The sequence below is a fragment of the Microtus ochrogaster genome, chromosome 5 (genome assembly GCF_000317375.1).
Source record: "Microtus ochrogaster isolate Prairie Vole_2 chromosome 5, MicOch1.0, whole genome shotgun sequence".
NCBI lineage: Eukaryota > Metazoa > Chordata > Mammalia > Rodentia > Cricetidae > Microtus > Microtus ochrogaster.
In genome coordinates, this window is record NC_022012.1 from 10,642,291 (window position 1) to 10,658,790 (window position 16,500).

A 16,500-nucleotide genomic window follows, 5' to 3' on the forward strand; every position below is an offset into this window, starting at 1 on the left:
GCCCTTCAGTGTGTTCTTCGTGGGCGTCTGGATGCCCTAGGTCTGTGGTGGAAACACCGCTTGACATATTCTTCACAAGTGTACTTGGGCAAAACCTGTTGGGACCCGAGGCTTCATTTCAGATCCACGTGGACCTCGCCTATCCCATGCTTAGTCTCTGTATTTCTGCACAGGTCATGGGTAGCATCAAGTACTAAGGGGCATTGCCCTCTCTTGGTCCCATCTGTGCTAGTCTGATCAAAGGCGGTGCTTAGGCAAGGAGGAAGGGAAAGCTCACAAGGGGGAAACGTGCAAGAATATTTGACAGTAAGGACGAAACACCTGAAGATGATAAAGCAAATGAAGGGCTTTAGAAGAAGGAAGAGCGTGTCAGCGCACTGGGTAAAATATGACTCTGGTAGACGAGCCGCGTTTTCAGAAAGGAGATTTGGTAGAGGGCAGCGTCTCCACTGAAAGCCGCCAGCACCTGGGGAAAGGACCTGACATCCTACAGTGAAGGGAAAAGTTGGCATCTCAAGACACTGTTGGCGGGACATGAGGATGGAAATAAAATCATGATCTGTTTGGGCAGAAGGCCCAGTAAGTTCAATTTGTAGAAGAAACTTGACAAACTGTTACCAGATTTACAGAGAAATATCTGTGATGGAGAAGTCCAGGCCAATGTGCAGAATCCCAGTCCTGGGATTCTTCATTGATAAAGCCATTCTTACTCATGCGGTAGAATGGATGAGGAGGTAATCTATGGAAGAGAGCGGTGCTTAGAAACACGAAGATAAAGAGACATGAAAGCTAACACCATACTTTTCATATCATTCCTGGATTATATTTGGATGCCAGGAAGTATATTCTCTATAAACTCCTCTTTCTCCTTGGACTAGTGAGGCTATTGTGAGTGGTGTACAATGGAATGTCACAGTCACCTTGGGCAGGGCCAGGAGTCCCCAGTAGGGTTGGCATGGCTGCTGGAGGCATCACCAACAGTCTGTACTCTTCCCTCACATGAGGGTGCAGAATGGCGATGGAATAAACATAAATGGAAACATACAGTTGCACTGATAACATAATACGGAAAGCCTGTGCATGCTAACCTGCATACTTGTGGCGATCCTGAAGAACTGCAAACTGGCCCGAGTAATTGATGCAGGTGATTGACCATGCTGAACATCTGAGAAAGGTATGCTGGTGACATTTACCATTTATGGGCAGCCTGAGGTTCGTGGGGTAGAGGTTGGATGCTCATGCAAGGGACAGGAAGCACTGTTATCCAAGAAGAAACGCTTGCAAACTGAGTTGGTGAAGGAACGGGCAAAGGTGTCTAGGCAGACAAAAACTCCCAGGGGGACATGTGCAATGCTTCCTTGCATCAAGAAAGAAGAAACTATATCATACAGTAGCTGGACAAGCAGAAAACTGCTGAGATGGTGGTGAGACACTTCTCATAGGACCAGAAGATGTTCCATCTCAAATATGTCGGCAGAGATGAAGAAGGAATTGAAAGGATGGTCATATGAAAAAAAAATGGTGAGATTGATGTCAATTAAGTAAAACAAAGATACGCTATGTTTCGCAGAATAAGATGCAGAAGGCAAGCCCTTATTTGTTGGAAGTTCAAGGGACTCTTTGAGGTTTGACCCGGACACAGAACATTCTTTTACTATGCTTCATTAAACCAGATGTGGAACCTCCTAAATGCCTTCCCCAGACCCAGCTGTTCTGGAGAAGTAGCTGGTTCCTACCTTTACTGGCCAGACATCATGATTCTCCCTCACTGGCGCTCTCCTGGTTACTCCACTGCTCACAGAGAATCGTGGGAAGCGAGCTCTGGCTCAGCCCTGCTCAGACCCTGGCAGGCACACTCGCCCTTTCGCTGACAACAGCCTGTTTCATTTCCCCGTCCTGCACACGTTTCCTCTCCAGTGCTCTCCCTGCAGGTTTGTGGAAAGGCTGTTTTGCCCTTTTTCTTTTGCAGCCTGGCGTGCTTGCTTGCTTTCTTTCAAGGAATTTAAAGGTTGGCTCCCAAGGACTGCCCTGCCCGCCTAGTTCCATCTGCTTTTTCTATTCAGGGTGAGCGGAGGCTTACTGGCTACACACGCACATCTAGGTTCTGCTTCCTGCCCTTCCTCTTGTGGACAGCAGCCAGGGGACTCTCCTGTGGGGTTTTTAGTCTGAATGCCACTACTGCTGAAAAATAGAGGGGCGGGAATACATTTTCATTTATTTTCAATTGGAAAATTCCCAGTTAAATAAACTAACCTACAAAAAGATAAAAACAAAACAACAAAAAGCCCACATACCTCAAAAGCAATGGAAGAAAATCAAAACAATCCCCCCAAACCCCAAACCCATTTAATCTCAAACAAAGAAGTCATTGGATACGGGTAATGAGATAGCTGTTAGAGGCATGTATGAAATCTGTGGGCTGCATTTCAGTCTGTCACAGGCAGTTATGAAAGATGTAATTCAATTTGTTTAAAAAAATGTAAAAGGCAGATTGGATAGCTGTATTTTAGCAAATGTGTTTGCACTAAGGGTACCTTCTGTTGAACAGTTCTGCCCACAAGCTGTCTGTAGAATATAGAACATCTCTCGAGCATGCTTGCCACCTTGAAGCAGGGCAGTCGGGAGCAGAAAAAAAAAGAACAGAATGCAGAAAAAAAGGTGAAGAAAAAGAGAGAAATGAAGGACAGCAAGTCTAGTACCATCAATACATTTAGAATGAGATTAGCCAAGTGTGACAATAGAATTAAAATGACACACAGAAAGACATTAAGTTTGCAGTAAATAACATATACTATGGGAAATCCAGCCAGAGAGCACTTTCTGTTCAGCTTAGCTACAGAGTCGGAACGAAAGCACAGGTCGGTTATTCATTTTACTGGCTCTTTTGCATCTCAGCACTACTTTTAACTTTAGGCATTATTGCTAGGCTTTGATTTTTTTCTTTTGCCTTGTAAACTATTTTAAAATGTATTAATTTATTTGTTTGGCTAGTTCTTTCAAACAGTGAACTTCATTTCTTGATATGCTCCAGAGACTTCGACTTACCAATGATGTCGAACCACAGAGGGGTGTTGGCTGGTTGCACAGACACCACCCCTACAATCTCTGTCACTCTGTCACTTTCCATGACTGTGAAGTTGTAAAATGGTTCATCGAAGGTCAGTGGGACAGGTGAAGGAGGGGGCTTCTTAATCCATTCAATATGGAGGCGAGCCGTGGAGGATTTCTGGGGCCGCCCATTGTCCACAGCCTTGATCTACTCACACATGGAGGGAACACAGAAAGGTAGCTTAGTGCTCGTGTCTGTGGGAGTTTAAATCCTTCAACACAGTATGGAGCTAAAAGACCATTTTCTGCAGTGTCACGAGAAGAGTGGGATCCTGTTGAGAGTGAACTCTGGAATGGGAACAGATGGTTTGTTTGGGAACAGGACCCACACTACGTTTGCCAGAAGCCAACTTTTGAGACATAAAACCATGAAAAATAAATGTTATACTTACAGTTCACAGTATTTCAGGGCCAAGAGTAATAGTTTACGTGAGTAAAGATTGCTAATTTGATTCATCACAGCATGACTCTGATGTCACCTCTATTGAGAGCTGGGGGGAATTGAAGTACATGGGAGTTCCTATTTGTGTGGTAGCATGTATGAACATGTGCATACACTTGTGATCATGTACATGTAAACATACGGATGTGTGACTGGATGTAAGTATATCAGATGTGTGCACATGTATACATGCATATGAGTATAATTTTGAGCATAGGTACTGAGTGCATGCTTGAGTCTGTGCATTCATACGTGAATATGTGTAAACACATTCTATATGTGCATGCATCTGTGTTTATGCGTGTGTGATGTACATGTGTGCGAGTATGGGCATGAGTGTTTACAGCATGTGAGAATACGTATGTACATGTGTGAGAATATTTGTGCAAATGTGTATGCATTTACATGACATGCATGTGTGCACATATGTGTGAATGTATGTATGTTTGTGTCCCTGTGTATGAGCATATGATGCCTCTCTGTGTGTGTATCACAGCCTCTTCTGCCTTTCTCTAGATACATACTGTCCTTTATCTACAGCACCTTGAGAATGATTTAGGGCTCCAGATTTGTGGTTGGGAGTCGAGGCGGTGGAATTGGAGAAGGTTTGCCGATGAGATCCATCAAAGGAAACTCATTATTTAGGACATCACCCAGCAAGGTAAGAGTTCTCGCCTGCAACTGGCTCCCAGAAAACAGCCTTTCACAGCTACTTCTGTGCTCTCCACATGAGAGATTTGCTGATCAAAGGAGTAGACATGGATAAGAGGGCTTGCCTTACCCCAATGATGCTCTGGAACTGAATCTTACCGTTAGGATGTCATAGCTTCCTGCTGTGAATTGCTTTCTGGAGGAGACCATGCCAGTTTTGGGGTCAATAAAGAATTTTCCATCATCATTCCCATCCACAATACTGTAGGAGATTTCTGCATTGGGGCCTTCATCGCGGTCAAACGCAAAAGCCCTGTAAATGGGTTCTCCTCTCTTCTTGCGGTCACGTTCTGGAAGCTTGATCTGGTAGACCTTCTCTGGGAACTGGGGCTTGTTGTCATTTTCGTCCAGAACCTGAACGACCACCCAGATAGCTGACTGTTTTGGAGAAGACCCACCATCTGTCACAGTCACCTGAGTTTGGAAAGGGAAAGATAATGCAATCAGGAAATATGCATATTGTCATCTACTTGTCCCTGCCCATTCCACACATGTCCCATTTATGCACCATAGTTCTTCTGAGTACTATTATTTATATAGAATAGGCAAATTTCTCATAGTTAGCGCATAAGAGAGTGAATGCCTCCAAACCAGCAACAAAAGTTATTGCTGGAGGGACAGTGGCAAAGCGGAGCAGTTTGTAGTTGGTTTCTGCTGCTGAGCCACATGCCATGTACTAGTGACCTTTAGAGGCAGAATTATTTGAGTGTGGAGCCTGGGGGAAGAGGCTAATCCACTCTCTGAGGTCTCCCAGATAAGCACTAATAACCTAGTCAGTTCACAAAGTCCCTCTTTGTGATGCCACCCCCTGGGATGGTCATTTCTACATAGGAATTCAGTGGGGGCATCGCAAAGGAGAAGACCACAGCAAGGGTTTACTGTTGAGTACAGCAGAGAAGAAGACTTTGCAAATTTCAGACTATATAAACTAGGTGAATATAAAATACACCTTCCCAACAGACACAAAACACATTATATAATCATCATTACACATTGACCCATGAGGGCTTCATCAAATCCACAGACAAAGCTTTTACCATCCAAGCTCTGCTCTTCTCTTTTTTCCCCATCCTGCTGTGAGCTGAATTGTTTTCCCCTTGAAGCTCAGGTGCTGAAGCCCTGCTCCTACTTGGGCCTGTTATGCAAATGAGGTCTTCAAGGAAAGGGGTTAAAAGGTTGAATGAGATCATAAGGGAGAGTCCTGACCTAACTGGGTTCTTTGTTAAAGATGATGTCTGATGTTGCATTTCTCTCTGCCATGTAAGTATGCAGTAAGAAGGTACAAACCAAGAAGAGCCCTTCACCAGAAATAAAACCATGCCAGAACGTGACCAGGGACATCCCAGTCTCCTTATTATTATCTTAGTGTTTGTCTCATTCTCAAATTCTGGTTCCCAGCATAACAACATTAGCAGATGGGGCTAGTCATGGATGGGATTAGTGTCCTTAAAAAAAAAAAGGTTAAGAAAGCTTGCTCATCCACTTATGCCACCCTAAAACACATGCAGAAAGTTCCATACGTGAGGAAGGGTGCCCAGCACATGGCTCTTCACGAGCTCTGTTTGTGTGATCAGTTTACAAAGGAAAACACCTTGGAGTGGAAATTTGTGAACAAAAGATGTGTCCACTTAGAGCTGCAGAGCCTGGGAAGTTCACAGTCCAGGTCCCAGGAAAGTCTGTCTGTGAAGGCCTCCCTAGAGAAAGAGCGTTCTAGATGTGCCTCTGATGACAGACGGGTACAGACAAGCCCCACAGGCCTTTTTAAAATAATGACACTAATTCTATTATGATCTAACCATACTTAATGGTCCGGTTGTGCTGGGCATTAAGACTTTGAGAAGACAAGCATTCAGACAGGAGCAGGGAGAGCAGGGAGTCCAGCTTCCTGCTCTTACTTCTGGGGAAGGCTCCTCCTGGCTTGCAGACCCAGCTTCCTGCCTTCTGCTCAGAGGTATCTGGTGTCTTTTCTTTATATTGTTATGGAGCAACAAGAAGAGCATGAAATAATTGGTTTGTGCTATAATGATCCATAATTTATAATTCACATAACATATTTTAAATACACTTAACAGTTACTACAACATAACGGGAATAATCGGGGGGGAATCAAAATTATTGGAAAACAGATTAAAGTTTCTTTTTCAAATAGAATTGTAATATAGTTTAGCTTCTCTTATGAGCTGCCTGGTAGGGTAGCCTTAATAGACTCAAGATAGATTTCTATTAGAGTTCTTGCTTTTGTAGAAAAGAAATGAATCAATGCAGTTTTCTGCCAGTGTTATGTTCTCTGTTGGTTTCCTGGGCTTTGTGCAAGGACCACTGAGGTACACAGATGTGTACCCAGGCTGGCTGTGGGCTCCTTGGTCTGTGAGTCCTGAAAAGACAGTCTGTGTCCTGCTCAGTGCTCAGATTCTACTCCAGGAGAACTGTGTTGGCCCAGATTGATTTCTTGGCTGCTCCGGGGCTCTGCCTCTTCCCTGCCCAAGCAGTTCTTTTCCAAGTCAAGGCAACTCTAGCTCTTGCTGTTTTCACTGTGCCTCAACCTCCTCTTCCCTGACACTCAGTATGTACCCTGCAGAGGGCTCTGAGGCCAGGTAGCTGAGGAAAGAGCCCCTGCTCACTGGAATAGCCCACCAATTAGCTAACAGCTAGTGTACGGAGAATGCAAACTTCCAAGTGCAGGCCCTTTTAATGTGTCGAAGCACACTGACTACACCAGCTCAGAAACATGCTCTTAGGTGCACCAAGCGGGGAATGGAGGAGGGTCCATTGCCCCTGTGACATCCCCTTCCCACATGATCTTACCTCCTCACCCACAAATTCAACTGCTACCTCTTTACTGGAATTCTCTAGTGTGTATCTATTATCCCCATTTGCCAAAATACTGTAGCCTATTACTAGAAATTCATATTAGACCACTTGTATGTACCTCCAAAACATCAGAAATAAAAATATGACTCCAAACTTCTTTCTTCTATATACATGTTCTCAGTGACACTGGGATCTTGGGAGTATACTCAGAAACTCCCCTTGTCTAAACTCCACATCAAATCAAACGTGGTTCCTTGTGAGCTACTTCCAGGCCAAGCTCTGCCGCTACACTCTCCCAGGACGGGTCTCCCTTGGTAGATTACTGGAGCCTCCTAATGTCTGAGGAGTCAGACTTTGCCTTTATTGTGGAATGCCAGTTCTTTTTTAAGAGGGTGACCATGCCGCTGACCTGTGTGAAACACTGCAGAGCTCCCGAGAGGACAAGGACCTGGACTCTCCTCACAGACTGTACTTACTCACTGTGAGGACAGTCAAGTTTAGGGACCACGAGCTTGGTTAGCATCCCCACTCTGTTAATCTATCTTTGCCCAATGCTCCTGTCATTACACCTGACTTGGTTTAGGGAGCCATTCCTCTTCTTCAGACCTATGGCTGTGTCCTTTGACTGTCCTGGCACTGTCACCAACCCACTATATACACAGAGCCAGAACACAGTTATCATTCTGCACCGCAAGTCTGTCCACAAGCTGGCCTGCACTCAGTCCTCCCGGCTGTGACTACCTTGGGGTCAAGGGCAGCTTATTGACAGCACCCTGCTCTGGCCCCCAATTCAGATCAAAGTAACAAGTAAATGCCATCAAAACTAGGTTACGTTCATGCATCTTTATGACAACCAGTGGAAAGAGCATTCTGACATGGAGGCATCTCGGAGACCAAACATTTTTTTCACGTGCTTTGTGGTATGAACCATGGATGAACCGTGCACTCTGAGTTTGTTCTCATACTGCACCTCTGAAAGCACGGCCAGCTCAGGACCTAGGGAAATGCCTTTCGGCCAGTCTCCACATGGTGCTTCCCCTGTGGGTATTCGTCTGCAGTCTGCAGAGATGACTGAGTCGTGTGTTCACCTCTTGACACACTGTGAGCTGCTAGAGGCTGGGACTTAAGCCTCCTCTTCACTCTCCCGGAGCCTAGGGTTCTCTTAGTGCTTGCTGCAGTACGTTACCAACCTCCGTTTCAGTTCTCATGACTGCTTCTCTAAATGCCCTCCTCTACATTGCTATGTTCCTTCCTGGAGTGTGGGGCACCAATGACTCGCAGCCTCGGGCCTTATTACTCCAAGATGCCTATTCTTTTTGGATGTAGAGTGTCACCACAAACCCATGTGTTGAGTTCTTAAGGCTCTAGATAGTGACACTAGATGAAGAGGTTCTGGAAGCTTTAGGCAGTTGGAGATTGCTGGTGGAAGTTGATCATGATGGGTATGTTCTTGGGGGCTATACTTTGTTTCTCACTCCCCTCCTTTCCTCTTTTTGCTTCATGTCTGCCATGGTGTGAACAACTTCATCCACATGTTTCCACTGCCATGATCTGTCTGCTATGGTGTGAGCAACTTCATCCACACGTTCCCACTGCTATGATCTGTCTGCTATGGTGTGAAGAACTTCATCCACATGTTCCCACTGCTATGACCTGTTTGCTAGATGTGAGCAACTTCATCCACATGTTCCCACTGCCATGACCTGTCTGCTATGGTGTGAGCAACTTCATCCACATGTTCCCACTGCCATGACCTGTCTCCCATGATGTGAGCAACTTTATCTACATGTTCCCACTGCTATGACTTCTGTTTGTTTGCTTATTGTGTGTCACCATGGGTTCAGAATTGACAAGGCCAAGAATTGTGGACTAACATGTCTAAAACCACAAGCCAGAATGAATTCTTTCTTTCATAAGCTGTATCTCTCGGGCGTTTTATCATAGCAGCAACAAGTCTAATTACTACAGTGTCCTAGGCTCAGCCCACATACTGGACTTTGCCAATATGGAAAGAGCAATTGCATTGGAGATCAAAGCAAAACACACTGAGACAAATCCCCTACAGCTTCTCCTCTGTGCTGTTTCCCATGCCAGGCGCCACCATGCTCAGGCACGATCCATGTGGAGGTGACCTGCTCTGCTGTGGCCTGACAAAGAAACACTGCTATTCTAACCTAGGTTTTCTGATCTTCTCTGTAGATCAATAATCAATAGCTCTGGCAATTAATCAGAAACTTGAAAGATTCATTTCTTGTGGGTCTACAGCTAACTCCTAAGAAAGGGGACACAGAACAGTCAATGCCACTGAGAAGACAGTAAGGTCAAATCCATTTCATTTTTCTTTGAGGTCCTTGTGGTCTGTGAGTGCCAAGCAGATGCAGAGGTAGAGACAGAGGCAGAATGCACCTGGGCCCACTGGATTCAGGCGACACAATGACAAAAGAAGCAAGTTTTCACAACTATTTCTGGATGGTAAAAGAACTTTAGAGGACCACAAAGAAGTGGAGGTTAAGAAATCTGGGTGACACCAGTCAGGGAGAGGCTAGAGCTGCTTTCACCAGACTTCCCTGATATTTATTGTAGGTGTCATTCCTTGCCCACAGAGCATGGAAATATAACTTCCTGGAAGCCGAGACCCTGACACTTGTCTAGTGCCTTGTCCAGTGATCACGAGAATATCTGAGAACATATTTACATCATCTGAGCTGGAGAATTCAAATTTGACATTCCTTCCTACTGTCAACTGATCATAACTAGCTATTCCAAGGCCAATATATTTAATATTTCAAACCCTGTTTGAGGAGTCCTTAGGAGCCTGCATGTTCTATATTTGCCCTTGACAGTGTAGCATGTTCTTACTTTTTGGTTTTCTTTTATGAGCTTATTTGTTACATTTCTTTACAAGATATTCGTTAAAATATGAGACCCAGAAAGCATGACTCTAATCTATTCTGTTCAAGGATATTTCCTGCCATGCACAACAGTATTATGAAGGTCAGTTTTCATTGTCAACTTGACCCAACCTAGAATCATCTAGGATGATAGCCTTGATAAGGAACCATCTAGATCAGGTAGGGCTTTAGTCATGTCTTGAGGATTGTCTTGATTGTCAATTGATGCAGGAAGATGCAGCCCACTGTGGGCAGCACTATTCCCTAGACACAGGTCCTAAACAGTATCAGAGATGAGCAAGCAAGTCAACAAGCTTGTGTGCATCATTTCTTTCTGCTCCTGGCTGTAGGCGTGTTGTACTAAGTTCCTGGTACTGGAGCTTTTTTGTTACGATGGACTATAAGCTATAATTGTAAACTAAACTTTCTTTCAGAGCATTTTAGCACAGTGACAGAAATAAAACTCAAATAAATGCCTAGAATATAGTATTTAATAAATTTGTGTGGAATAAATGCAAGTTATATATCCAGGGTGCTAGAAAGACGACTCAGCAGTTAAGAGCATTGGCTGTTCTTCCAGAGGTCCTGTTGTCAATTCCCAGCACCCACATGGTGGTTCACAACCATCTATAATGAGATCCAGTGCCCTCTTCTGGCACACAAGTATACATAATAAATAAATCTTAAAAAAAAAAAAGATCAGGCTTCAGGCAAGCCTTAGGGCATTTTCTTAATTAATAAAAACAAAGAAAAGGAAAGAAAAAAGAAAGTGGTATTCAGTACTCTTCATGCAGAAACTTGGGTTGAAACAAATTAGAAGAGAAGCTGAGCAACCAGCATCCCAAGAGAGAACCAAACTTCCAACATTGATTTTAAACACACACACTTGCACACAGGCGCACACATCCCCCTGTCCTCTAAACTGTGAGTTTTCCAGGTTACATCATCAGGAACTGAGGCTCAGAGGCTGTATAACTTGTGCAAGGCCACACAGCCAGTTAGTAGGAGAGTGATGGCCTGCTCTGTGCCTCACAGTTTGGTACCACAGCCTTCCTGTTCACCTCCCTGACAGTCACAACCACCATGTCACCTCCTGTCAGTCACAGTCACCATGTTTACCCCTCTGTCACAGTCACCAGGTTCATCTCCTGTCAGTCACAGTCACCACATTCACCTCCTGTCAATCACAACCACCATGTTCACCTCCTGTCAGTCACAGCCTCCCTGTTCCCCTTCTGTCAATCACAACCACCATGTTTACCTCCTGTCAGTCACAGCCACCATGTTCACTCCCTGTCAGTCATAACCACCATGTTCAGCCCCTGTCAATCACAGCCACCATGTTCACCTCCTGCCAGTCACAGCCACCATGTTCACCATGGAGTAGCATCTTATCACCATCTGTTTGGAAGTCCCTCCCCAATGACTTTGGGTCCACATCCAAGCATCCAGATGTACATCTAAAATCAAGCCGTCTTTCTTTCGTGATAATTTGGAACATCTTTGGTTGTTTCCATTCTTTGGGGACTTTTCCTGTTCTCTGTTGCTTAAACTCTGACACTAGCAATGGGGTATGGGCACAGTGTCTTTCAGTGTTCCAAGACTTGAGGCCCAAACGTTTTGGGCGGGAATGGATTTTCTTTAGCCCCCTTCAGAAAATGTGCTGTACCATTCTGGACACAGAAGTGACGTGGTCTGACTTCAGAGATGAGAGAAGATATGTGGTCCCAGTTTTTCTCGATAGGAATCTCAGTTTCTCAGGAACCCCATTCTGTGTTGATGATGGTAGGCATTATGCTAAATTCGTGAGAAGTATGAATTGGGTATCCTTAAATCAGTCGCAGAGAAAAAATGTGAGCACCATCTCCATGGGAGATGACAGAATGACACCAACGCTTCTTCATCCGGTCTGTGGTTTCTACACCTTCTCCCTGCCTTATGCTTCCTCTCATCAAAATGCTTGCCCATTGGCACGGCTCAGTCTCCTTTGTCTGCACATAGTCCAAATGCAGCCCTGCCCGGCCTCAGCTTTGCCATGTAGCAACAATGACAAGTATTATGGCTTCTCCATCGCTGTGACTGCTGTCCCTGGAGGCCACAGTAAATGTAGTAGTTTGTTGTTTACATCAAAGACGTGATGTGGTTTCATACTTCTGGGAGAGGGCTTTCAGCAGGCAGCTGTTACTGTTGTGAATCTGTCACCTTCCAGGCTTAATCCTTCCCTCTTGTTCCAGCAACCTCTTACCTTGACAATGCCCCTTCTCCTCTGCCAGCCCTTTGTTCAGAGCTCTTGATTGCTATGAGCTATTTTAGCATCTGCTATTGTTCTAGAGAAGACAATTCTTAAAGGAGGATTACAGTTTGGTACACCTTCTCATTATCTGCTCCTCGCCTAGATTGCAGGTTCTAAGCAAGGAGCAAAGGTAAGGATAAAGCCATTTGAATTAAGGGAGGGTGTCTAAACACACGCAGCAATTACACTCAGTGGAGCTGCAGTACTGACCCTGGTAATTCCTGGACAACATGATGGACCATTGCTCTAGAGTTTTCTGGCTGGGATTAGCCTTCTCCTCATTTACCTAAAGACAATGTACAAGTATTGCCATGTTCTTTGAATATCATTAGAAAGCCCATTGACAAATTACTAATGTACAAGCATGTTACCTGTCTCTTTGATCTGATCACAATTTTAAAACTGCATAGATAAAAATGTTTAGGGAAACAAGGAGGACAAATGTTTCTAGGAGGTGGGAATACAAGGCAGGGAAGGCAGGTCTGGAGAGGAATGTGTTCAACACACAATATTCAACTGTATTGAAAGGCCTTGCTTGTGTAATGGTCCTTTTGTACAATGGATATAAACCATGGAAACTTTACAAAGAAAGAATCATAGGCTTGCAGAGATCACAGAGTGCAAAGGACATGCTGATTGGGTAGAATTTCAGATACAATAGGTATTAAAATAATCTTGATGAGAATAACTTTTTTTTTGAAAAGTTTGTGTATGTGGTGTATGTTTATGTGTGTGTGAAGGCGCCCGGGTTTCATGGTGCGCACAAGCATGCGAGAGTCAGAGGGAAGCCTTGGTGTCTTCCACCTCTGCACAGGTCCCTTTGTGAGGTCAGGCTAGCGGGCCTGTAAGTTTAGGGGATTCTCCTCTCCACCCCCTCTTGCCATTGGAGTGCTGGGATTAGAAACCTGATGCTATGTTAGGGTTCACATGGGTCAAGGGATCCAAACTCTGGCCTTCATGGTCATATAGCAAGTGCTTTACCTACAGAACCACCTCTCCAGTCCTCTCCTCAGCATTTACTTGCTGGATGAGCTGAGGGTGGTGTGACTTTTGTTATCTGTGTGTGCTTGGTGTTTCCCTTCCTAGTTAGCAACATGAAGAGGATGGATGAAGGGACCCACGACCGAGCACTTTCCTACCCGAAAGGCCTCACGTATACAGAAGAACTTTAAAAAACAACTCCCTTCGTGTACCTGCATGCCCCAGAAAGCCCACAGCGATTAGGAGTACTAGGGAGGAACAGGGCATGCCAGCTCTCTCCGGATTGAGCTCGCTCAGAGGAGACTGAGGTCCAGAAAGATGAGCTTCTTATTCCAGCATCATTTCACCACAAATAACCTCAGTCTGCCCGAAACATTGGTACCAAGATTCCAAACTGGTTTTCAAGATTCAGACATGACATGAATTCATGAATTAATATGAATTTAGATAATCTCACATATGTGCATGGTGTTTATGCACTCACACTCAAATATATGGGCATGTGAGTATATGTATATATATGTATATATGTATATATATACATACACACATATATCTCAACGTACTGAAATACACACACACACATATATATGTATGAATCTCATTTAGTACTTTGAAGTTTTAATTTATATATTTCCAGAATGCTGATGCTTTAAAAAAGTTACTGTTCTATAGTAGATAACATATTTATTTTCCAATTTTTATCTTTAGGAAATTTTTTAAATTTTAGATGCCTAATTCCCTGGAGATAATAGGTTGAAAGTTACTTTATCTTCTCTTTATCTTTCTACCTATATATAGATACAGATAGAAAAACAGAGAAATGACCTTCTTAGAAAATACTCAGGAGTAGATCTAAGGGCTGGGTTGGACTGCAGACCTTTCTGCCTGTGAGCTCAGACTCCTGCATTTCTGGGAAGACAAGGGCTTCCTGACACTGCTATAAAGAAAACTGCGAGCAAACAGTAAACGAAAGGGTAGGTCTCAAGGGAGCAGCAACTCTTGAAGATAAACTTCAAAAGGTGAAATCATAGAGCTAAAGTTAACTTCAGTGGCTCCCCGCATTCTACACAGCAGAACAGCCCTGGAAGCTGCTAGCATTAGCGCATCTACCCCTAGGTTGTTTGTTTTTACAAGCAGTGTCTGTTATTTGACCTATAATTTGGTATTAAGAAATCAATTAAAAGCGCGCTGTTCTAGCCCCACACCACACTGCCTGTAGTTTCCCGTATTGAAGACCACACTTTCTGTGAACTGGGGATGGAAGTGTCTCTGTTCTTTTCAACTTCACTCAACCAGATATTTCTGGAAAAGACTATATTAAAATGATGGAGATGGTTGACATTATAAGAGATCTTCTGAAAACAGCAATGAAAGGGCAGAAGGGGGAGGAGAAGAAGAAAAGACCGGATGAGGAAAGAGACAAGGAAGGAAGGAGCAAGGACAGGCGGACCTGTTGTGGACCTGCTGTGGAGAGGCGGTGCAGACACACGGAGCAACACTGGGAGCAGAGGTAAGCACACTGCCTTCTGTGCAGGGGAGGTTTTTACACAGAGACAGGAGAACCCACTCGTTACATCTCCTGATTGTTTGTCCCTTGCAAACAGATGGGAAAGCAGCCGACAGGGTTTGCTTTAGATTGCTTTCTGTACACAAAGTTTGTCTTTCTGAGTTCTTACAGGGATGGACCCAGCCACAGATGCTCTGCTGAAGATGCTGCCTGATCCCTGGAACCAGGATCCTCAGACTAGGACCACAAAGTCACCAAATTCATCTTCTGAAAATTTATCTTTGACCCAGGAAACTCACAGCATTGAGAAACTCAGGACAAACTCAGACCCTGGTCCCTACACAGGGCCCTTTTGAGTACCTAAGGAAGTTTTTTCTCCCCCCCCATCTACATGGAGTTATTCTCCCAAGTTATTAAGCCACTAAAGGGGATAGCGTGGTGCCAGCACAGGGCTGGTTCCCTTCTGTATTTGTTGGTGGGAGGTACTTGTGATTCTGGCATCTAAGACTACAATGACACCTTTTCCCCACAACGTTAGACCCATCAAATCCTAAAAGACAGCTTTTTAAAGAAAGAGCCATGACCACTTTGGCAACACCTACTAAAATTGTAGGTTTCCCCAAGCCTCTTTGTAACACTTTAGGAAACAAAGACTTTTCCAGCCTGACGCCCCCCCCCCCAAGCTTGGTAATTTTTCCCCACCGAGGGGTGCGCACCAGCTACTAATCTCACCACATTTCCATTTCCTTGCAGACTCCTCTGCTCATCATTTTCTATTCACAAAACTGGCTTGATTCTAATCTTCCCCATCATCAGGGACTAAACACCTCTACCAGTCTCCTTAGAAAGTGGGTGATTACACCCGTTTGAGAACTCCTCATTTTGCACAGATGGATCTGATCTGATCGGTGCGCTCACACGTGTGCTTTGAGTCTTGCCATGAACTGAGCTATGACATCATGTTAGCTTCAGGACTAAATCCTCCCACAATATTTCACAGCCCTCCTGACATCAAGGTCCTTACTGATATACTGCTCCATATTACTCTCCCTGTGAAACTGAATCCAGCAGGTTTGCATGCCAGTGGAAAACGCGTATTAATAAATCACCTTCCATTTCACTGCTCTGGACCTCACGCTGTTTCTTTTATCCCGGAAGATTTCTGTGCCCATGCTCTACTGATGGTGTTACTTGTACTTAAACACTAACGCTTCCATATATATACACACATATATTATGTCTTTCCGCAGCCAAGGCTTAATGCAAAAATAAGGACTCAGCTCCAGTTACCGGCTCAGGAAACAGGGATTTTTCTCTTCCCACTCAAAAATTCAAGCTAGGTTTTCAGGGCAACTTAGCAGGTCATTTAGCACCTGTCTACCTAAAAATATGGATTCTAAACTCTCAGAGAAATCAGACCCATGTGTATAGAGAATAGTCCATATGGACCCAGGTAGAGATTGTAAACCGTGGCCAACAGGTTTGCTTTATTTACTCCAGGAAGCCTATTTAAAAAATTTCTGTGAACCATTTAAATTGTGCGAGATTTCTTGTAAAAAAATGGACTGTTCGGAACAACAGAGTTACACATTCATTATTCCTTCCCTAGAGATATTGATTTTAGGGACCATATTTTTATTTTTTTTATTTTTATTTTTTTTTTGGTTTTTTCGGGACAGGGTTTCTCTGTGGCTTTGGAGCCTGTCCTGGAACTAGCTCTGTAGACCAGGCTGGTCTCGAACTCACAGAGATC

At 44.2% G+C, this 16,500-nt stretch overlaps 1 protein-coding gene across 5 annotated transcripts in view; it reads right to left on the reverse strand.

Moving 5' to 3' along the window:
• Window positions 1–16,500, reverse strand: part of Fat3 (FAT atypical cadherin 3) — a 593,378-nt gene that overhangs the window by 117,321 nt on the left and 459,557 nt on the right. For 3 of the 5 annotated variants that reach the window (XM_026779395.1, XM_026779393.1, XM_013346253.2), the window contains exons 5-7: window positions 4,361–4,675; window positions 3,046–3,256; window positions 2,535–2,603 (exon numbers count right to left, since the gene is read on the reverse strand). In XM_026779395.1, coding sequence (XP_026635196.1) covers window positions 2,535–2,603; window positions 3,046–3,256; window positions 4,361–4,675 — 595 coding nt within the window. The remainder of the gene's footprint in view (window positions 1–2,534; window positions 2,604–3,045; window positions 3,257–4,360; window positions 4,676–16,500) is intronic. The other 2 variants (XM_026779396.1, XM_026779394.1) reach the window with 1 other exon arrangement.